Source organism: Vipera berus (genome assembly GCF_964194415.1).
Source record: "Vipera berus genome assembly, chromosome: 3".
NCBI classification, from domain to species: domain Eukaryota; kingdom Metazoa; phylum Chordata; class Lepidosauria; order Squamata; family Viperidae; genus Vipera; species Vipera berus.
This window is the reverse complement of record NC_138204.1, coordinates 202,295,811-202,311,655: the sequence shown is the minus strand read 5'-3', so window position 1 is coordinate 202,311,655 and position 15,845 is coordinate 202,295,811. Positions and strand designations below refer to the sequence as shown.

Here is a 15,845-nt window from a genome sequence, read left to right as displayed (position 1 = left end):
CAAAAGAAACTACAGGGGGGAAAAATCAGAAAATTAGACAGGAAAATGGAATCTATGTTTACTTCTGACAACTAACACATAAACTATACTCAGAATCAACATTATATAAGAAATAATCCACTTACGTGTTATCCCTATTATGCTGACAGCAGGCCCTTCTAATTCCTGAACTTGTGCATAAACACTGATATTATATTTTGTGCCAGGAAAGAGTTGATAGAAGCAGTGCCTAGACGCCCCCCAACCTAACGGTTCTTCTTCTATTGCCCCATCTGAAAGTAGAGAGAAAACATTAAATAATCAGGACTTTATTGTTATTTTCTAGAATACACAGCACAATAAAGAACAACACCCTAAACACAAGTATATTTTGAACTGTGGTTTCCTAAAGGGAGGACTATGTATATCAACATGAATTGTTCTTGTTTCTGATATTTCTTCATGATAACATAACTCTAATCAACTAATGTCACTATGGTGCTGGAGAAGACTCCTGCGAGTCCCTTGGACTGCAAGGCGATCAAACCGGTCAGTCCTAGAGGAGATCAACCCTGATTGCTCTTGAGAAGGCCAGATCCTGAAGCTAAAACTCAAATACTTTGGCCACCTAATGAGAAGGAAGGACTCACTGGAGAAGAGCCTAATGCTGGGAAAGGTTGAGGGCAAGAGAAGAAGGGGATGACAGAGATGAGGTGGCTGGATGGAGTCACTGAAGCAGTAGACGTGAGCTTAAATGGACTCCAGAAGATGGTAGAGGACAAGAAGGCCTGGAGGAACATTGTCCATGGGGTCGCGATGGGTTGGACACAACTTCGCAACTAACAACAACAACACTAATGTCAACCTTTCAGTAGACCAAGTGCTTTTTTTGTAAAAGAAAAAGGTGCCGGAACTCACACATGTCATACAACCCGCCTTGCCTATCTTATAAGGTTCCATCCAAAAAAGGTGCCGGAACTCCATTCTGAGCATTCTATGACAAAAAAAGCCCTGAGTAGACCAGATCAAGAAACAAAATCTTGCAAGCCTGAGTATGCTTTTCTCTCTTTCTTCTCCAATCCTAGTTAATTAGGGAGAAGTTAACCTGAATCTCTTCCAAACACTATCTTGTTTTTCCAGGACTTAAGGAATGTTTCAGCCCTCTTTGCTTGTACAATGGCTCTTGCCTATTTCCTTCAAGGTCATCTCCCTGATGATCTACAACTAAAGTACCGGTAGGTTACCTCAGACTGTTGTGATAGGTGAGCACGTTTGGAATTTTGAGAGTAATCAGTGGGCATGTAAAATGGTGGTCATGGTGGCTTGCTCGTTTTACAAAATAGGTGCTATGATAGGCATGGAAATTGAATAGCCTTATAAACCACCTAGCATTGGTCATCACCATTTTTATGTCAATTTCTCACATATTCACTTTTAATTAAAAGAACTAGGGCTCTTTTTTAGCAAGAGTGCTAAGCTCCAAAGAAGATGTCTTCTGGTACATTTGTGTCTCAACACCCTGATAGATTTCAGACTTCTGCACTAATGAAGACCTCAGATTGCTACCAGAATAGATTATTTAGTCTTTTAAGAGGGCAACCTCAATAGTTCAGAGCTATTGACCACGTAACTCTTGTCTTTCAGATAAGAGGGAGACATAACTCTTACTTGAATGTCTTCTTGTGACAAGTAGGGAGCTCCTTAATAATTGAGCAACATAAGCATGAGATATTGACTTACCAGTAAGAGATTCTATTACAATTCTGTAAGCAGTAGCGTGTCTATGGGGTTGCCATTGGGCACACAAGCTTGTCATTTGGGTTTGATAAGCTCCCAAGTTTGTCACACTCAAACGCACTGCAAAGAAATATACAAATACAATGTTATTTATGGGTTTTTTATCAATTCCATCAGACAGGAAAAAGGCAAATTTTGTCATGATTTGGATGTCAGGGGAACCACAGTTCATGCTTAATGGAATTCCTTTTATAAGCCAGAGGTGAACTTTTTAATATTATGCCCAAATCTGCCTTGCAGTTTCTGAAAAGTCTTCCACCTCTGGAGTGAAAGAAGATTTTGTTTTTCTATTACATTGCATCAATGATGCATTGACCATAGCTGATGGTTGGAGATAGCGGTGGGGTTTCATATTACACATCTTTCCATCATTCCAAAGACTGCCTTTTTGTCCACATCTGAAAGAATCTGCAGGAGAAATGCCCTCCTTTCTGAATTGTGGGAAACCTGGAATGTTTTGGATTGCTAGAGGCTGTAAAGAATAACTCCACACACCTCTTGGTCACCTAGTCACCCAAACATCAGACTCAAGCTATGAGAATTTCATGAACATTTTGTGTTCCTCTGAAATACACTACAAAAACATACTTTCTCTTTCATCAGACTGCAGAAGAAATTTTCATCCAAGCACCAAGAATGGGAAACAGAAGGAGACACGAGAAGGGGGTGTTGAGGCATAACATCTGAAGCCCTTCAAGGATTTTGGAGAAAGAAATCCCAGAATCATACTTTAGTCTCGTTACTCTTCTCTTGATAGATTGTGGACTCTTCGCTGATCACAATTTAGAGATTTGTGTTTGCACAACATGCTTAACTAGGAAAGTTAGGAAAAGGGGGTTAACATTTGCCAGGTTTCAAATGCCCATAATGCTACAGGTTTTCAAAACTATTCCAAAGAATGGAACTGACCACATCTTAGTAAACAGAAAGAAGTGTATTAAAATGGATCTGATTTTTAAAAGGTGATCTTCCACTTTCTGTTCCAAATGAAAAATATCCAGCAGACTCTCATTCTTTGTGCCATACGCATATTATGACTCCTTACTAAGGCAAATGCTAAAGTAATCAGTGAAAGATGATCCAATGGAAAAAAAGGATTAAAAAAAAACCAACCCAAGGTTCTTACATGTTTTGGCAACAGCTGTTAAGGCTTCACTAAATCCAGTTGGGTAAGAAGCAAATACTTTAACGTTATACTCTGTTCCACTAAGTAAATTCAAGATAAGGATAGTGTTGACATCATCGCCCACAAAGGTTTCAAGTGCTGGTCCAGAAACTGAAAGAAACAAGAGAGGGATTTGATGAACATAGTCCCCCCCCCATCATAAAACTGCGTTTAGGTTAAAGATGCTGGGAAGCTTCATTATTACTTTTTGATCCACAAAAGTGATCCTTAATTTGAAAGCAAGAATACCTAGCAAGAGGCCTATAATGACACAATAAAGAAATCTGATATATAAATGTAATTAATTATGTATGTATGTATGTATGTATGTATGTATGTATGTATGTATATATGTATTTATGTATGTATGTATGTAATATTTTTCCACAAAATATTGGGCTAAGAAAAAATGACTGGCCCAAGATCACCTAGCTGGCTTCCCTGCCTAAGGCAGAACTAGAACTCACAATCTCCTGGCGTTTATCCCAAAATAATCCAGCCAGCTTTCACGTATAAGGCAGAACTAGAACTCACAGGCTCCTGGTGATTGACCCACTCAGCCAGCTTTCATGCATAAGGCAGTACTAGAACTCACAGTCTCCTTGTTTCTAGGTTAGCACTTTAACCATTACAACGAACTGGCTCTTTCATATTTATTCACAGATCATTTGTTTGTTTTACAGGCTCTAACCTCTGAAGTTCAGGGGGGGAAAGAGAAACATTTCTTAAGTATTTCTTCGTTTAGGCGAGCTGTGAAAAGCTGACTCCTTCCCCTTAGCCTTTGTTGAGGGAGAGGCAGATGCTTGCTTCATTACACTTGCCATTTTTTATTTTTTATTTATTTTACTGTAATTTCTGGGGTTGTTGTGAGTTGCCAGAATCACTGAGAATAGCAAGTTTAATACATTATTATTTTTCCCTTTCAATTGTCTTCCTACACCCTCAAAAATCCCTTATTCCGGCAGCTTATTCCCCCATTACAAGAAGAAAATGTATACTGTATCTTATCTGTGTAGAGAAGAATAATTGGGTGAGAATTAGGAAGGAACATGATTTACACAAAGTATAAATGAAGCAGACAGGCAAATATTTTAAAAACTCACTATTCACAGGTTTATATACAATCCTATACCCCATTGTGGGGGATCCAGGCGCATCCCAGCTAATCCTTAATCGATTATACCATTCATCAGAGACTTTCAGATTTTGTGGAGGAGAAAGAGGCACTAAGGGGAAGAAAAAAGCATATCGTAATTTATTTATTTTTTTCTCAAAACATCTCAAAGAAATAGCTTAATTAAATACAAGCAGTTGCTTTTATTTGAGCCTTTACAACTTTGTACTCACGAGTTTTTCCTGGAGCTGACAAACTGACTCCTTCTCCGTCAGCATAGATTGGGGTGACCATAATTTTATATTCCGTGTCTGAGAGCAAAGGCTGAAGAAGCACATTGTTTTGCCTTGCGGGGACTGTAACCTGGATGGAAGGAAACATTAAAAACAAATATTACAACTGCATCGTAGGATGACTTGCAGGCTTGACTGTAATAGGAAAAAAAAGTGCAGAGATAAAATAACTTTTGTGTTCCTGCACACACCTCTGTGTTTTGTCATATGTGAGTTTTTCTGAACCTGATATGCCATAACTTATAAATTTTATTTATGTATTTATTAGATTTATCTGTCGCCCATCTCATCTGGATAATGAGATAATTAAGATTTTACCTAGAAAAATTTACCTAGGTAAAGATTTAGGAGATTTTCAGATACAAGGATGCATATATTTTCCCCCATTTGTGGTGTTAGCATTCTTAAGAAAACTTCATATATGAAACAATGCATTACTGAAAAAGTTAACTAGAAGTTTGCTGGCTGAAGAATTTTGGGAGTTGATGTCTTTAAAGTTGCCAAGGTTGAGAAACATTGAATTAGGGCCTCCACCAACACAGATTATCTTCTTGCTAGGTCAGCTGAAACGTGTCAGTTTTCTATGTAAAGAGCAGAACTGGATAATCTGTGGATGAATACAGATTCAACTTTTTGAAACACTGAGCTTTGCCAAACTCTGCTAAAATGTTAAGAGGCTGAGCAGTTTTGGCTTTTACTGGGTCTGGATGGGGAGGAACAGACTTCAACTCAACCCCAACAAGACTGAGTGGCTGTGCATACCGGCATCCCGGGATATTCAGAACATCCCATCTCTTTCCATGGGGGGTGAACTATTACCCCCCGTAGATAGGGCTTGCAACTTGGGAGTCCTTCTAGATTCACGGCTCACTCTGGAAGACCATATAGTAGCTGTGACTAGGGGGGCCTTTGCCCAGGTTCGCCTGGTGCGCCAGTTGCGGCCCTATCTAGACCGGGATGCTTTATGTACGGTCACTCACGCGCTCGTGACCTCTCGTCTGGACTACTGCAATGCTCTCTACATGGGGCTGCCCTTGAGGACCACTCGGAGGCTCCAACTGGTACAGAATGCAGCCGCGAGAGTTGTGTTGGGAGTCTCCCGATACTCCCATGTTACACCTCTGCTCCGTGAGCTGCATTGGTTACCAGTTGTCTTCCAGGTGAGATTCAAGGTACTGGTAATGGTGTTTAAGGCCCTACATGGCATGGGTCCGGAGTACCTTAGGGAGCACCTGCTGCCGGCATCAACTTCCCTCCGCCCTGTGCGCTCCCACAGAGAGGGCCTCCTCAGGGTGCCACCGATCAGAGAATGTCGATTGGTGGCCCCCAGGGGGAGGTCCTTCTCTGTGGGCGCCCCGGAGCTATGGAATCGGTTGCCGGTTGAGCTCCGGATGGCGCCCGACCTTCGCTCCTTCCGTCGCGATCTGAAGACATTCTTATTTGAACAAGCCGGCCTGGCCTGAAGGGGGATGGGTTGGGTTTTTATCTCATTTTTAATATCTGTATTTATTGTTTTTAGCTGGGCATATGTTTAATTTTCTTTTAACTTTTGTATTTTTGTATTTTTTATATATCTGCCCTGTTCACCGCCCTGAGTCCTTCGGGAGAAGGGCGGTATATAAATAAAATAATAATAATAATAATAATAATAATAATAATAATAATAATAATAATAATAATAATAATAATAATTATTATTATTATTATTATTATTATTATTATTATTATTATTATTATTATTATTATTATTATTATTATTATTATTATTACTGTGATCACATTCCACGCTACCAATCATTTGCACAAATGGTCTCAGTTAACCCACATAATAAAATTCTGACTCGCACTTTACTTTATGTTTCTTTCTTTCACAGTCACATGTGATATTCCTTAACCCCCCTCCTCCTGTCAAAGGGTGGCTTAAAAATCAACAACGAGACAAAATTCAGCCAGCACTTTCCATGTGTCTTAGGCGCTGATGTACTTCTTGCTTTGGACCTGAATCTAGAAAGCGGTTGGCAATTTTTTGTGCCCAGTTGTAAATGTGGCATTTAACACTTTGGACAAGATCAAGGTTCACAACATGACAGCAAAATTATGCCAATAGTGGATGATGGGCTTCATATTTCCCCTATGTTTGGATGGCAGACCAAGAGGGGGAGTTCTTCTCATTTTAAAATCTGTTAAGCTTGGATTTCTGCTATTATTTTTCATATGCTTCTTGCCTCAGGAAAATGAAAAATCGGACCATCAGTTTTCAGTACTATTAGTCAAAGGAACAGAGGCTAGAGAGAGAGTGAGTCAAGCATTGCCTGTATGTGATCCAGGTCACATACTCAGTCCATGTGTATATTTGCGAGACAATTGTTTGAATGCCCATTTGGGAGAGTGGATTCAGATTTAAAACCAGGAGATTTGCTTTAAAAACGCCAAAAAAAAGTTACAAAAAGTTGGACCTGGTCATGTGGTGCCTCAACTTATGACTACAATGACTTAGAACCAGTGGTGAGATTCATATGTGTAAACAACTGGTTCTCTATGTGGATGCCGCTTCCAGAAGTCCATTCTGAGCCTGGGCAACAAAAAATTAGCTACCGGTTCTGCCGAACTGGAGCGAACCGGCTGAATCCCAACACTGCTTAGGACTTATTGGGGTCATAAGTCAAGTACTATCTTTATAGCAATTTTTAAAACCAATTGATTCTCCACTGCACATATAACAATAGCACTTAGCCATAGCACTTAATTGATATACCACTTCATGGTGTGGGTTTACAGAGTCGTATATTGCACCCAACAATCTGGGTCCTTATTTTACTGATTCAAAAGGATAGAAGGCTGAGTCAACTTTGAGCCCGTGAGGATTGAACCCTTCCTATTTCTTCTTCCATTTTGTGTTTTTGTTGGTTAAAGGAACATTTTGTGGGTCAGCAGAATTACCGTAGCCTGCAATACTGCACTCTAACCACTCTAACCACTGCACCACCACAGCAATTAATATAAAATCATTCATATAAAATCATTCTCTCTCATAGCATACCCAAACCGCTCTTATACAAAGAAACTCATAAGCATGCACCCACAAAATGTTCCTCTTCCTTTAACCAACAAAAACACAAAATGGAAGAAGAAAATAGGAAGGATGTAGAAAGGAAAATAGAAGTAGTAGCTGTGCATGAAGAGAAGGAAAGAGAAAGTCAGAAAGCTGGTTGGTGAGAGGGCAAGCAAAAAGGGAAGGGAAGAGAAACTAAAGAAATCCTCTTTAGCCGTTGCAAAATGGGTGAAAAGTCACCAAGAAAAGTAGCTATTCCAAAGAAATGTCTAACTTTCAAAGGCTTTCACGATTTTCAACAGAGATGTTAACAACTATTTGCACATCCAGCCTCTCCACTTATTTCCACAAGTTTCTTATCTTCTGGCCAATGAATATAACACATCCCTCCCCCATTCACAAGTAATTATGCTGAGGAGAAAGGAGACTGTAATGAAAATGGGTCTATGAAATTATCCTGATATTCAGAGGGAGGAGAGAAAAAATCACTTTGTGCAATGACTCCTGTTATGTATTGGGCTTGTGGTGTTACACCATGTGCATTGCTGGAGGAGCTAACGCCTCTCCAGCAACCCAGACAGGCCGTCTCTGGTCCTGCAATTGGTCAGCCCCAGGTGGCAAGCGTGGGTTCAAACCTATTGGCTGCCACCTAAAGGCTAGACTATATATTGTGGCTGGTTGCGGCCCAAGCTCCAGTACAGTTCCAGCAAGAGCGCCAGCCCTGTGGAACCAGCTCCCCCCTGAGCTTCAGATGGCCCCAGATCTCCAGTCCTTTCGCCGCGGCCTCAAAACACTCCTTTTTCAACTGGCTGACCTGGACTGACAGGGATTTAATTATGTTTAATTTTTATTTTAATTATGTTTACAATTTTTAACTCTAATTTTTAATTTATTAAATTTTTAATTTTAATTTATTGTACAGAGGCCTTTAATTTTAATTTTATCTTAATTTCTGTATTTATTGTATATTATTGCTGTTAGCCGCCCTGAGTCCTTCGGGAGATAGGGCGGGATATAAGCCCCATTAATAAATAAATAAAATAAATAAGAATAAAAGAATGAGTTTTCCTGTACTCAGCCTCGTGTCATCATTCCTGCTCTCCAGAGCCCACGACTTAACAACTCCTTTTGTCATTTATTTATTGAACACACTTCCTACCTTTAATTCTTAGAATTAAGCTGCAAGAGGTTACTAATAATACAGATAACACAGTTTTCATTCAAGCATACATGTCCACTAAAAATAGACTCAACCAGTTAAAACCACATCAGAAGACAAGTTATTTCTGATGGGAGGTTAATATTAAAGGATCTGGTTTGTTTAACTTCTCAGCAGTTAGTGGCTGGGTTGGCCGATAAAATAAGCTGGCTAGGGCGGGTTACCACTTGGATGGGAAACCTCCAGGACAAATGATAAAGTTATGGACTAGAATGAATAGTTAATAACAACAACAACAATATCCTACAAAAAGGCACTGGTAAAATCATTTTCATACTGTTGCCATGAAAATGAAATTGTTACTTCCAGATTACCAGGGAGCAACCTTGATCCTAAAGGAGATTTGACTTGACTTTAACCTGTCTCCTATGCCCCCAAAATCCAAAGATTTGAAACAGCCACTAACAAAATTCAAATCTTCTTGTTGGCATCGGATAATGGAGGTGGAGAAATAGACCTCTCTCCCAGATGGTAAAACTGGGCAGGTTCTGATGAGACAATGCTTCTTTCAAATAGTTATAAGAGGGCTTCATCTATGTAACCTTTTTGAACTGTGTCCAGAAAATAAGCGAGGGACCAGTAAAGCTGCTGCAAGACAGAAACGACATGCTGAGAAGATTGAATCAACAGCTTGGCCAGAATTCAAATCATTTTATGGTCCATAGTATCTGTAAATCTTTGAGTCCTTGTTTCTCATTGTAATTTCCTTCCAGCATTCTCGTGCCCAGCTGCCTGAAATGCTTTCATCTATTTATTTCATGTCTCCATCAGAGAGATTCTCAAGGTGGATAGCAACCATTTACAAAGTATTAAATCAACAGATGAAAGCAGTCCAGACTCTTCCTTCATAATGATTTCTCCTCTAAGCCACTCACATTTTTTCTATTCTCGCTGTCCCTGTTTCAAAACAAGTCCCTCTTTTTTTTTTCAGATCTCTTCTTAAGATTAATGGGTTTAGCCCCTTAATCCTCACCCCTAAACAACCCAGAATTAGTAGGCATAATGTTATGCAATCACATTTATTACTGGCAACCTTGGTCACGATGGGGCTGCAAATTGGGAATTCTGGGAGTTGAAGCCCACTCATCTTCAAGTGGGCCACAAGTGCAAGATTTTTCTTTTGAAGAGCCGTGATGGAGATGCAAATTGGGTGAGGTCTACGATGGGCGGCGCAGTAAGTGTTCACCCACCGTGCTCTCTATTTGAATGGAGAATCCCACCCCTCCTGCTTGCAAGAAGAAAAAGGGGGTTGTTGAACTTTACGTCCCATAAATGGCACAATACCCCATCCATTGTCCAATTAGGAATCTAGCAGAAGAAAAGTCCTCAACTTTTCTTGCCAGCCTTTTGGTATTTGTCAAAGCAACATTTCTGCACTGAAAAATAAATCGAAACCTCTTTCAGCTTAATTGTAAGCATTAAAAGTAGGAAGTATGTTCAATAAATAAATGTCATAAGGAGTCATGGCACAAAATGAAATCTTTCAGCTTGGTCCTTGGTCTCCACTTTCTTTATTTCAAAAGGTCCCCTTTTTCAAATAGTACAACCATTTGTTTAGCAGCTGTTTGAAGGCACTGAAAAAAGTGACTTATGAATGGTCTTCCCACCTATGACCATTGTAGCATCCCTACAGCCACGGGATCAAAATTTGAGCACTTGGCAACTAGCATGCATTTACGATGGTTGCAGCATCCTAGGGTCACATGATTCTCCTTTGTGACTTTCCCAGCTAGCTTCCAACAAGCAAAGTCAATGGAGGAATCCAGATTCACTTAATGATTGCTGAGTTCATTTAGAAAGCTGCAGTCATTTGCTCAATTACCCATAGCAAAAAAGATTGTAAAAGCAGGTGTAATTCAATTAACAACCACCTCACTTAGCAATGAAAATTCTGATCCCAATTATGGTTGTAAATTGAGGACTAACTATATATTCCTTCCTGTTGATTTGACATTGTAAGCCCAGGGCCCTAGTTAGTTTTTGGCTTATGAAATTGCAAAATGCATTGGATATTGACTGGATATATCATTTTATATAGATAGGTAAATAATACTAGCAGAAGGAGGCTTACAATATGTAGGCAACTGATACTTATCAAGTGGAGAATGTTCCCTTTGATTCCAAGTTATGAAAAATTCTTTAAAGTCCAAGCTGAGCTTTCAAACCAATTCTCCCTCAGACCATCATCCTTACCGTTTCCTCCCCATGACCACTGTCAGCCTTCAGATAGGTCACCCTGAACTGTGAAACACTGAGGTCTGTAATGTCCCATTTGACTTTTAAACTTGAGGTAGTTTCATCTTCAACCATGAGATTTTTTATTCCTGTCCGAATGACTGCAAGAACAACAAACATGTCAAACAGCTTTAAATCGTTTGAAGCATCCAGTCTAGATATAAAAGAGTACTAACATTTCTTCCCCGTGCCAGTTAGCTGTTTTACAACAAATTGCAAAACACAATCGTTCTAAAGAATACAAAAACATGCATCTTTGCTCTGAGTAAAGGTAAAGAGAAAGGTTTCCCCTGTCCACTCATGTCTGACTCTAAGGCAGGGGTCTTCAAACTTGGCCCTTTTATGACTTGTGGACCTCAGCTCCCAGAATTCCTCAGCCAGGCATGCTGGCTGAGGAATTCTGGGAGCTGAAGTCCACAAGTCATAAAAGGGCCAAGTTTGAAGACCCCTGCTCATCTCCATTTCTTAGCCGAGGGAACCAGCATTATCCAAAGACATATTCCATGATCATGTGGCCAGCATGACTATATGCCAAGGGACATAGAATGCTGTTATATTCCCACTAAAGTGGTACCTATTCATCTATTAGCATTTGCATGCTTTCGAACTGCTAGTGGGGCAGGAACTGGGGCAGGTAATGGGAGCTCACCCCATCACACGGCACTCAGGACTCAAACCTGGGCTGTCAGCTTCCCAGCCAACAAATTCAGCATCTTTAACCACTGAGTTATCATAACCCCTTGCTCTGAGTAATGTTAACTAATTACCTCTTGAATTACCTATGTGTTCATTTTAAAATATATATTTTGTACCTGCTGTTGTAGGCTGAGGAGTAGTAGTAGTACTTGCTATAGTTATGGTAGTTACTTCAGTAGTCAGTATTTCAACTGGGGAAAAAGCAACAGACAAGCATGTTTTCAGACAGAATTTCATGCTAACCACAGCTACTATATGTTTCCTGTATAGGTTTATCTGTATGGCACTCTGATGCAGAACATTGTGACTGGAGAAGATAAAGCAAGGTTGAACGGAAATTAAAGCAAAATCTGGATTAACCGGCAGAGTTTTAAAAGAAAGAACTCTAGATGGACCTATATCAATATTACTCTATATTAGGAGGGGAGGGTTGAGTTGTTTCCAAGATGAATGTCACTCTAGACTAGTGTTTCTCAACCTTGGCCCCTTGAAGATACGTAGGTGGACTTCAACACCCAGAATTCCCCAGTCAGCCATGAACCATCCCTTCAGACAAAGTAGACTACATTTCAATAACCAAATGAGCATAAGACAGTGTTCTGTACATCAGGAGATATGAACGTCAGTGGACATAATATAGAACTAGAAAACTGGCAAAGTTTATGGGAAAGAAATGCTAAATTAATGAAAGCAGTGGCGTATAAAGAAAACTTATACAAAAAGTTTTACAGATGGCATTTGACACCGGTGAGATTAGCGAAAATGTTTAAAAATATGTCAAACAAGTGTTGGAAATGCAAACAAAAACAAGGTACATTATCATATCTGGTGAACATGCCCTAAAGCTAAAAGATTTTGGTCAAAAATACATATATGGTTGGAGAAAATGACTAAAAAACATATAGATTTTAAGCCAGAATAGTTTCTGTTAGGAATAATAGGAGCAAACTATGAGAAAGATTGTATATACTTAATTTTACATGTATTAACTGCAATAAGAATCGTATTTGCCCAATATTGGAAAAATGAAAACCTACCAACGGAAGAAGAACTAATTAAGAAAATTCTAGATTGTGCAGAAATGGACAGATTGACATTAAAGATAAAAGAGAAAGAAGACTCAGCGTACTTTAGAACATGGGATAATTTTTATCAATGGCTAGAGGAACGAGTTAGAAAGGAACGTGATATGTACTATGTAACATTGAATATATACTAGTAAGAAGAAGACTATTGAGCGATTAACTAACATATTGTTTATGATAATACAGAAATTAATTATTATTCGTTGTTTTTAAATACATGAACCCAGACAACATGCTGTTTGCTAAATATTAAGAATGTTTTAACCCTAACCCAGGGGTAGGCAACCTTGGCTCTTTTATGACTTGTGGACTTCAACTCCCAGAATTCCTGAGCCAGTGTGGTTGGCTCAGGAATTCTGGGAGTTGAAGTCCACGAGTCATAAAAGAGCCAAGGTTGCCTACCCCTGCCCTACCCCCAAACCTAACCCTAACCCTAACCCTATCCCTAATCCTATAAAAATTATATATATTAGATACTTCTCAACTTTTTAAAGTAAAGTATATACTGAGACATATATAGGAATGATAACTATAGTATTTCCCATCTTACGTGTGGTCCCAAGTACAGCAACAACATCACTTTCACTTTCATCATCAAAGAGGGCCATCAAAGACACCTCATATTCCATATTGGGTAACAAGCCTTCGATCTCATAGGTGTCCACATCTCCACTTAAGATGATCTGAAACAGATAGAATGCGAGATTTAGAAAGCAGAGGTGAATCAGACTTCTTTTGGAACCTGCCGAGATACCTAACTCATTCTCCACATTAAAAGAAACATTGATAAATGTTCTTCATCACATCTCTTAATGAACTAATTGATCTGCATTGAATATCCATTAAGCATGCTCATTCTTCATTTAGTTCCTTTAGTCACTGACCCCCTAAATGGGTTCTTATTTATTAAACACATTTATACAGCCGCCCAACTCACACATCGGCGACTCCAGGGACTTATGACATTTTTTTAAAAATTGCCATATAATAAAAATCCATTTTAAAAAACCCTATCCACACACCATAACCCCATAGCAGCAACAGCAGAATCAAATCAGTCACTTGATCAGCTCCATTTCCGGTCATAGTCCCGAGGCCCACTGACAGTCATATTTTTAGGGCCTTTTGAAAAAAGCAACAAAGTAGGGGGCAACTATACCTAGGGAGAAGGTGCAAATACTTGTGCAAATATTCCTTGAGGCATTTTCTTAAAAGAATTTCTCTTGGCACTGCTTTGGCTTCATCAGGATCCAGGCAGATGAGTTTTTGAATAGAACAGAGCAAAAGAGAGCTAGTTTGGTCTAGTTGTTGAGACACCAAACTACAAAGCAGGAGACTGTGAATTCTAGTCCCACCTTAGTCATGAAAACCAGCTGGGTAACTTTGGTCCAATCACAAGGAGATGCTGAGTTCTAGTCCTGCCTTAGGCATGAAAGCCAGCTACGTACCTTTCGGCCTGTCATTCTCTCTCAGCCCAACTGACCTCACAGGGCTGTTGTTATGGGAAAAATAGGAAAGTGTGTTGAATACAGTATATTTGCCACCTTGAGTTATTTGTAAAAATAATAAAGAGAGGATACAAATAAATAAATATGTGGACAATCCATATCTTGCATGCTTTTCACAAATGTACTCATCTATTTCATCACCCCATCTACTGAGACTCTGCTCCTCAAAATGCACACAACATAGTCCGTCATCAGCAGCTCAGCTTGCTATATAACAAAGAGCAGGTGAGAAGGGCCAAGACCATCATTACCTCATCAGCCTCTTCACCAGCCAATGGGATCCATGCTAGACGGTAAAGAGCCACATCAGAGGATGGCGGCTTCCAGCTTACTGTTAAACTTTCAGTAGATACTTCATTAATTTCCAAAAATTCAGGTGATGGAACTTTCTCTGCAAGATAAAGAGAAGACAGAAGGATTCCAAAGGTGTCTCATATTTCCTAAATATGATCTCTGAGGGTGCTTCCAACTCTATGGAATATTAACTGAAGCATTAAACTTTCTACAGAATTTTTAAAAGTAGAAATGGATTTTAACTGATAGGTCAGTTACAACTGCATAGACTACTTTACTGAAAACAAAGTTCACGAAATAATGACCTTTTAAAGGTAGTCCTCAACTTACGAGCACAACTGAGTCAAAATTTCTGTTGCTCAGCAAGACACTTGTGAGCTTTGCCCTATTTTGCCCCAGTTGTTAAATGAATCACTGTAACTGTTAACTGAATCGCACTGTTGTTAAGCAAAGCTGGCTTCCCCGGTTGACTTTGCTTGTCAAAAGACAGCTGGGAAGGTTACAAAAGGTGATCACATGACCCTGGGCCAGTCGTTTTATTTTTTTTAGAATAAATTAATTTTCAGTGATCTCACTGATTTTGAAGTAATCAGTGACCCAGTACAATAATGTAGTTTGTGTATTAATAAAAATTGCTAATTTATATTAAAGGATTATGCAGTGGCTGAAGTACTATGAGTCTTTTGTAGCAATATATATATATGTGTGTGTGTGTTCTGCATTATTAATATTTAAGGTATCTGTGGAGTTCTAGTAGGGGGATGAAATGTCTACAAGCAAACACTGAGGCAGAGAAAGCACTAACAACACCACAGTTCAACTCTGAACTATATATATTCTCTTTTGTTGGAATATTTGCAGTTTTCCCCTTTTTTCTGAAAGAAATGCAGCAGAGGATGGGAAAATCCCATTGATTGACTTTTTTATTTCTTCCTTGGAATGCTTGAAAGTTCTAATGAGTAATCAAATTACGTTTTTTCTTTAAAAAAAAAGCCTCTGCAATCAGAAAGTAGTATCTACTTAAAGAACATGTGAGTTGTTGGTTGCATCTACACAGTTTGTTCAGAGAACTGGCAAAACATTACTTGATTTCAAGCATCCTGTATTCAAATTTCTCCTTCTTCTCGTAGCAACCCAACTTTAACCAAAATATTAGATCATGCTTTCATTTGCATTTGTTTTCGATAATGTAACATTTCCCAGCTGTTTGAGTGTATAAAATGGGAGCTATAAACTCCTTTTCTTAAGAAGATATGAATAAAATTGTTCCTTCCAAAAGAGTAGAAGGATATTGGGACTATGGCTAGGATTGTTTCCAAAAATGCAGCGAGAATTAGCAGTCCCAAGAAGGCACTCTAATTCAGGTGACTCAGAGGACACAGATAAATTCCCAAGTGGTCTCAACGAT

The 15,845-nt window shown here is 39.2% G+C and overlaps 1 protein-coding gene across 1 annotated transcript in view; it reads right to left on the bottom strand.

The window, feature by feature from the left end:
* COL14A1 (collagen type XIV alpha 1 chain) overlaps positions 1–15,845 on the bottom strand; it is a 132,785-nt gene that overhangs the window by 67,380 nt on the left and 49,560 nt on the right. Inside the window, exons 16-24 of the mRNA XM_081324276.1 lie at positions 14,395–14,534; positions 13,186–13,318; positions 11,667–11,741; positions 10,813–10,955; positions 4,289–4,418; positions 4,045–4,167; positions 2,903–3,052; positions 1,720–1,836; positions 126–272 (exon numbers count right to left, since the gene is read on the bottom strand). Coding sequence (XP_081180402.1) covers positions 126–272; positions 1,720–1,836; positions 2,903–3,052; positions 4,045–4,167; positions 4,289–4,418; positions 10,813–10,955; positions 11,667–11,741; positions 13,186–13,318; positions 14,395–14,534 — 1,158 coding nt within the window. The remainder of the gene's footprint in view (positions 1–125; positions 273–1,719; positions 1,837–2,902; positions 3,053–4,044; positions 4,168–4,288; positions 4,419–10,812; positions 10,956–11,666; positions 11,742–13,185; positions 13,319–14,394; positions 14,535–15,845) is intronic.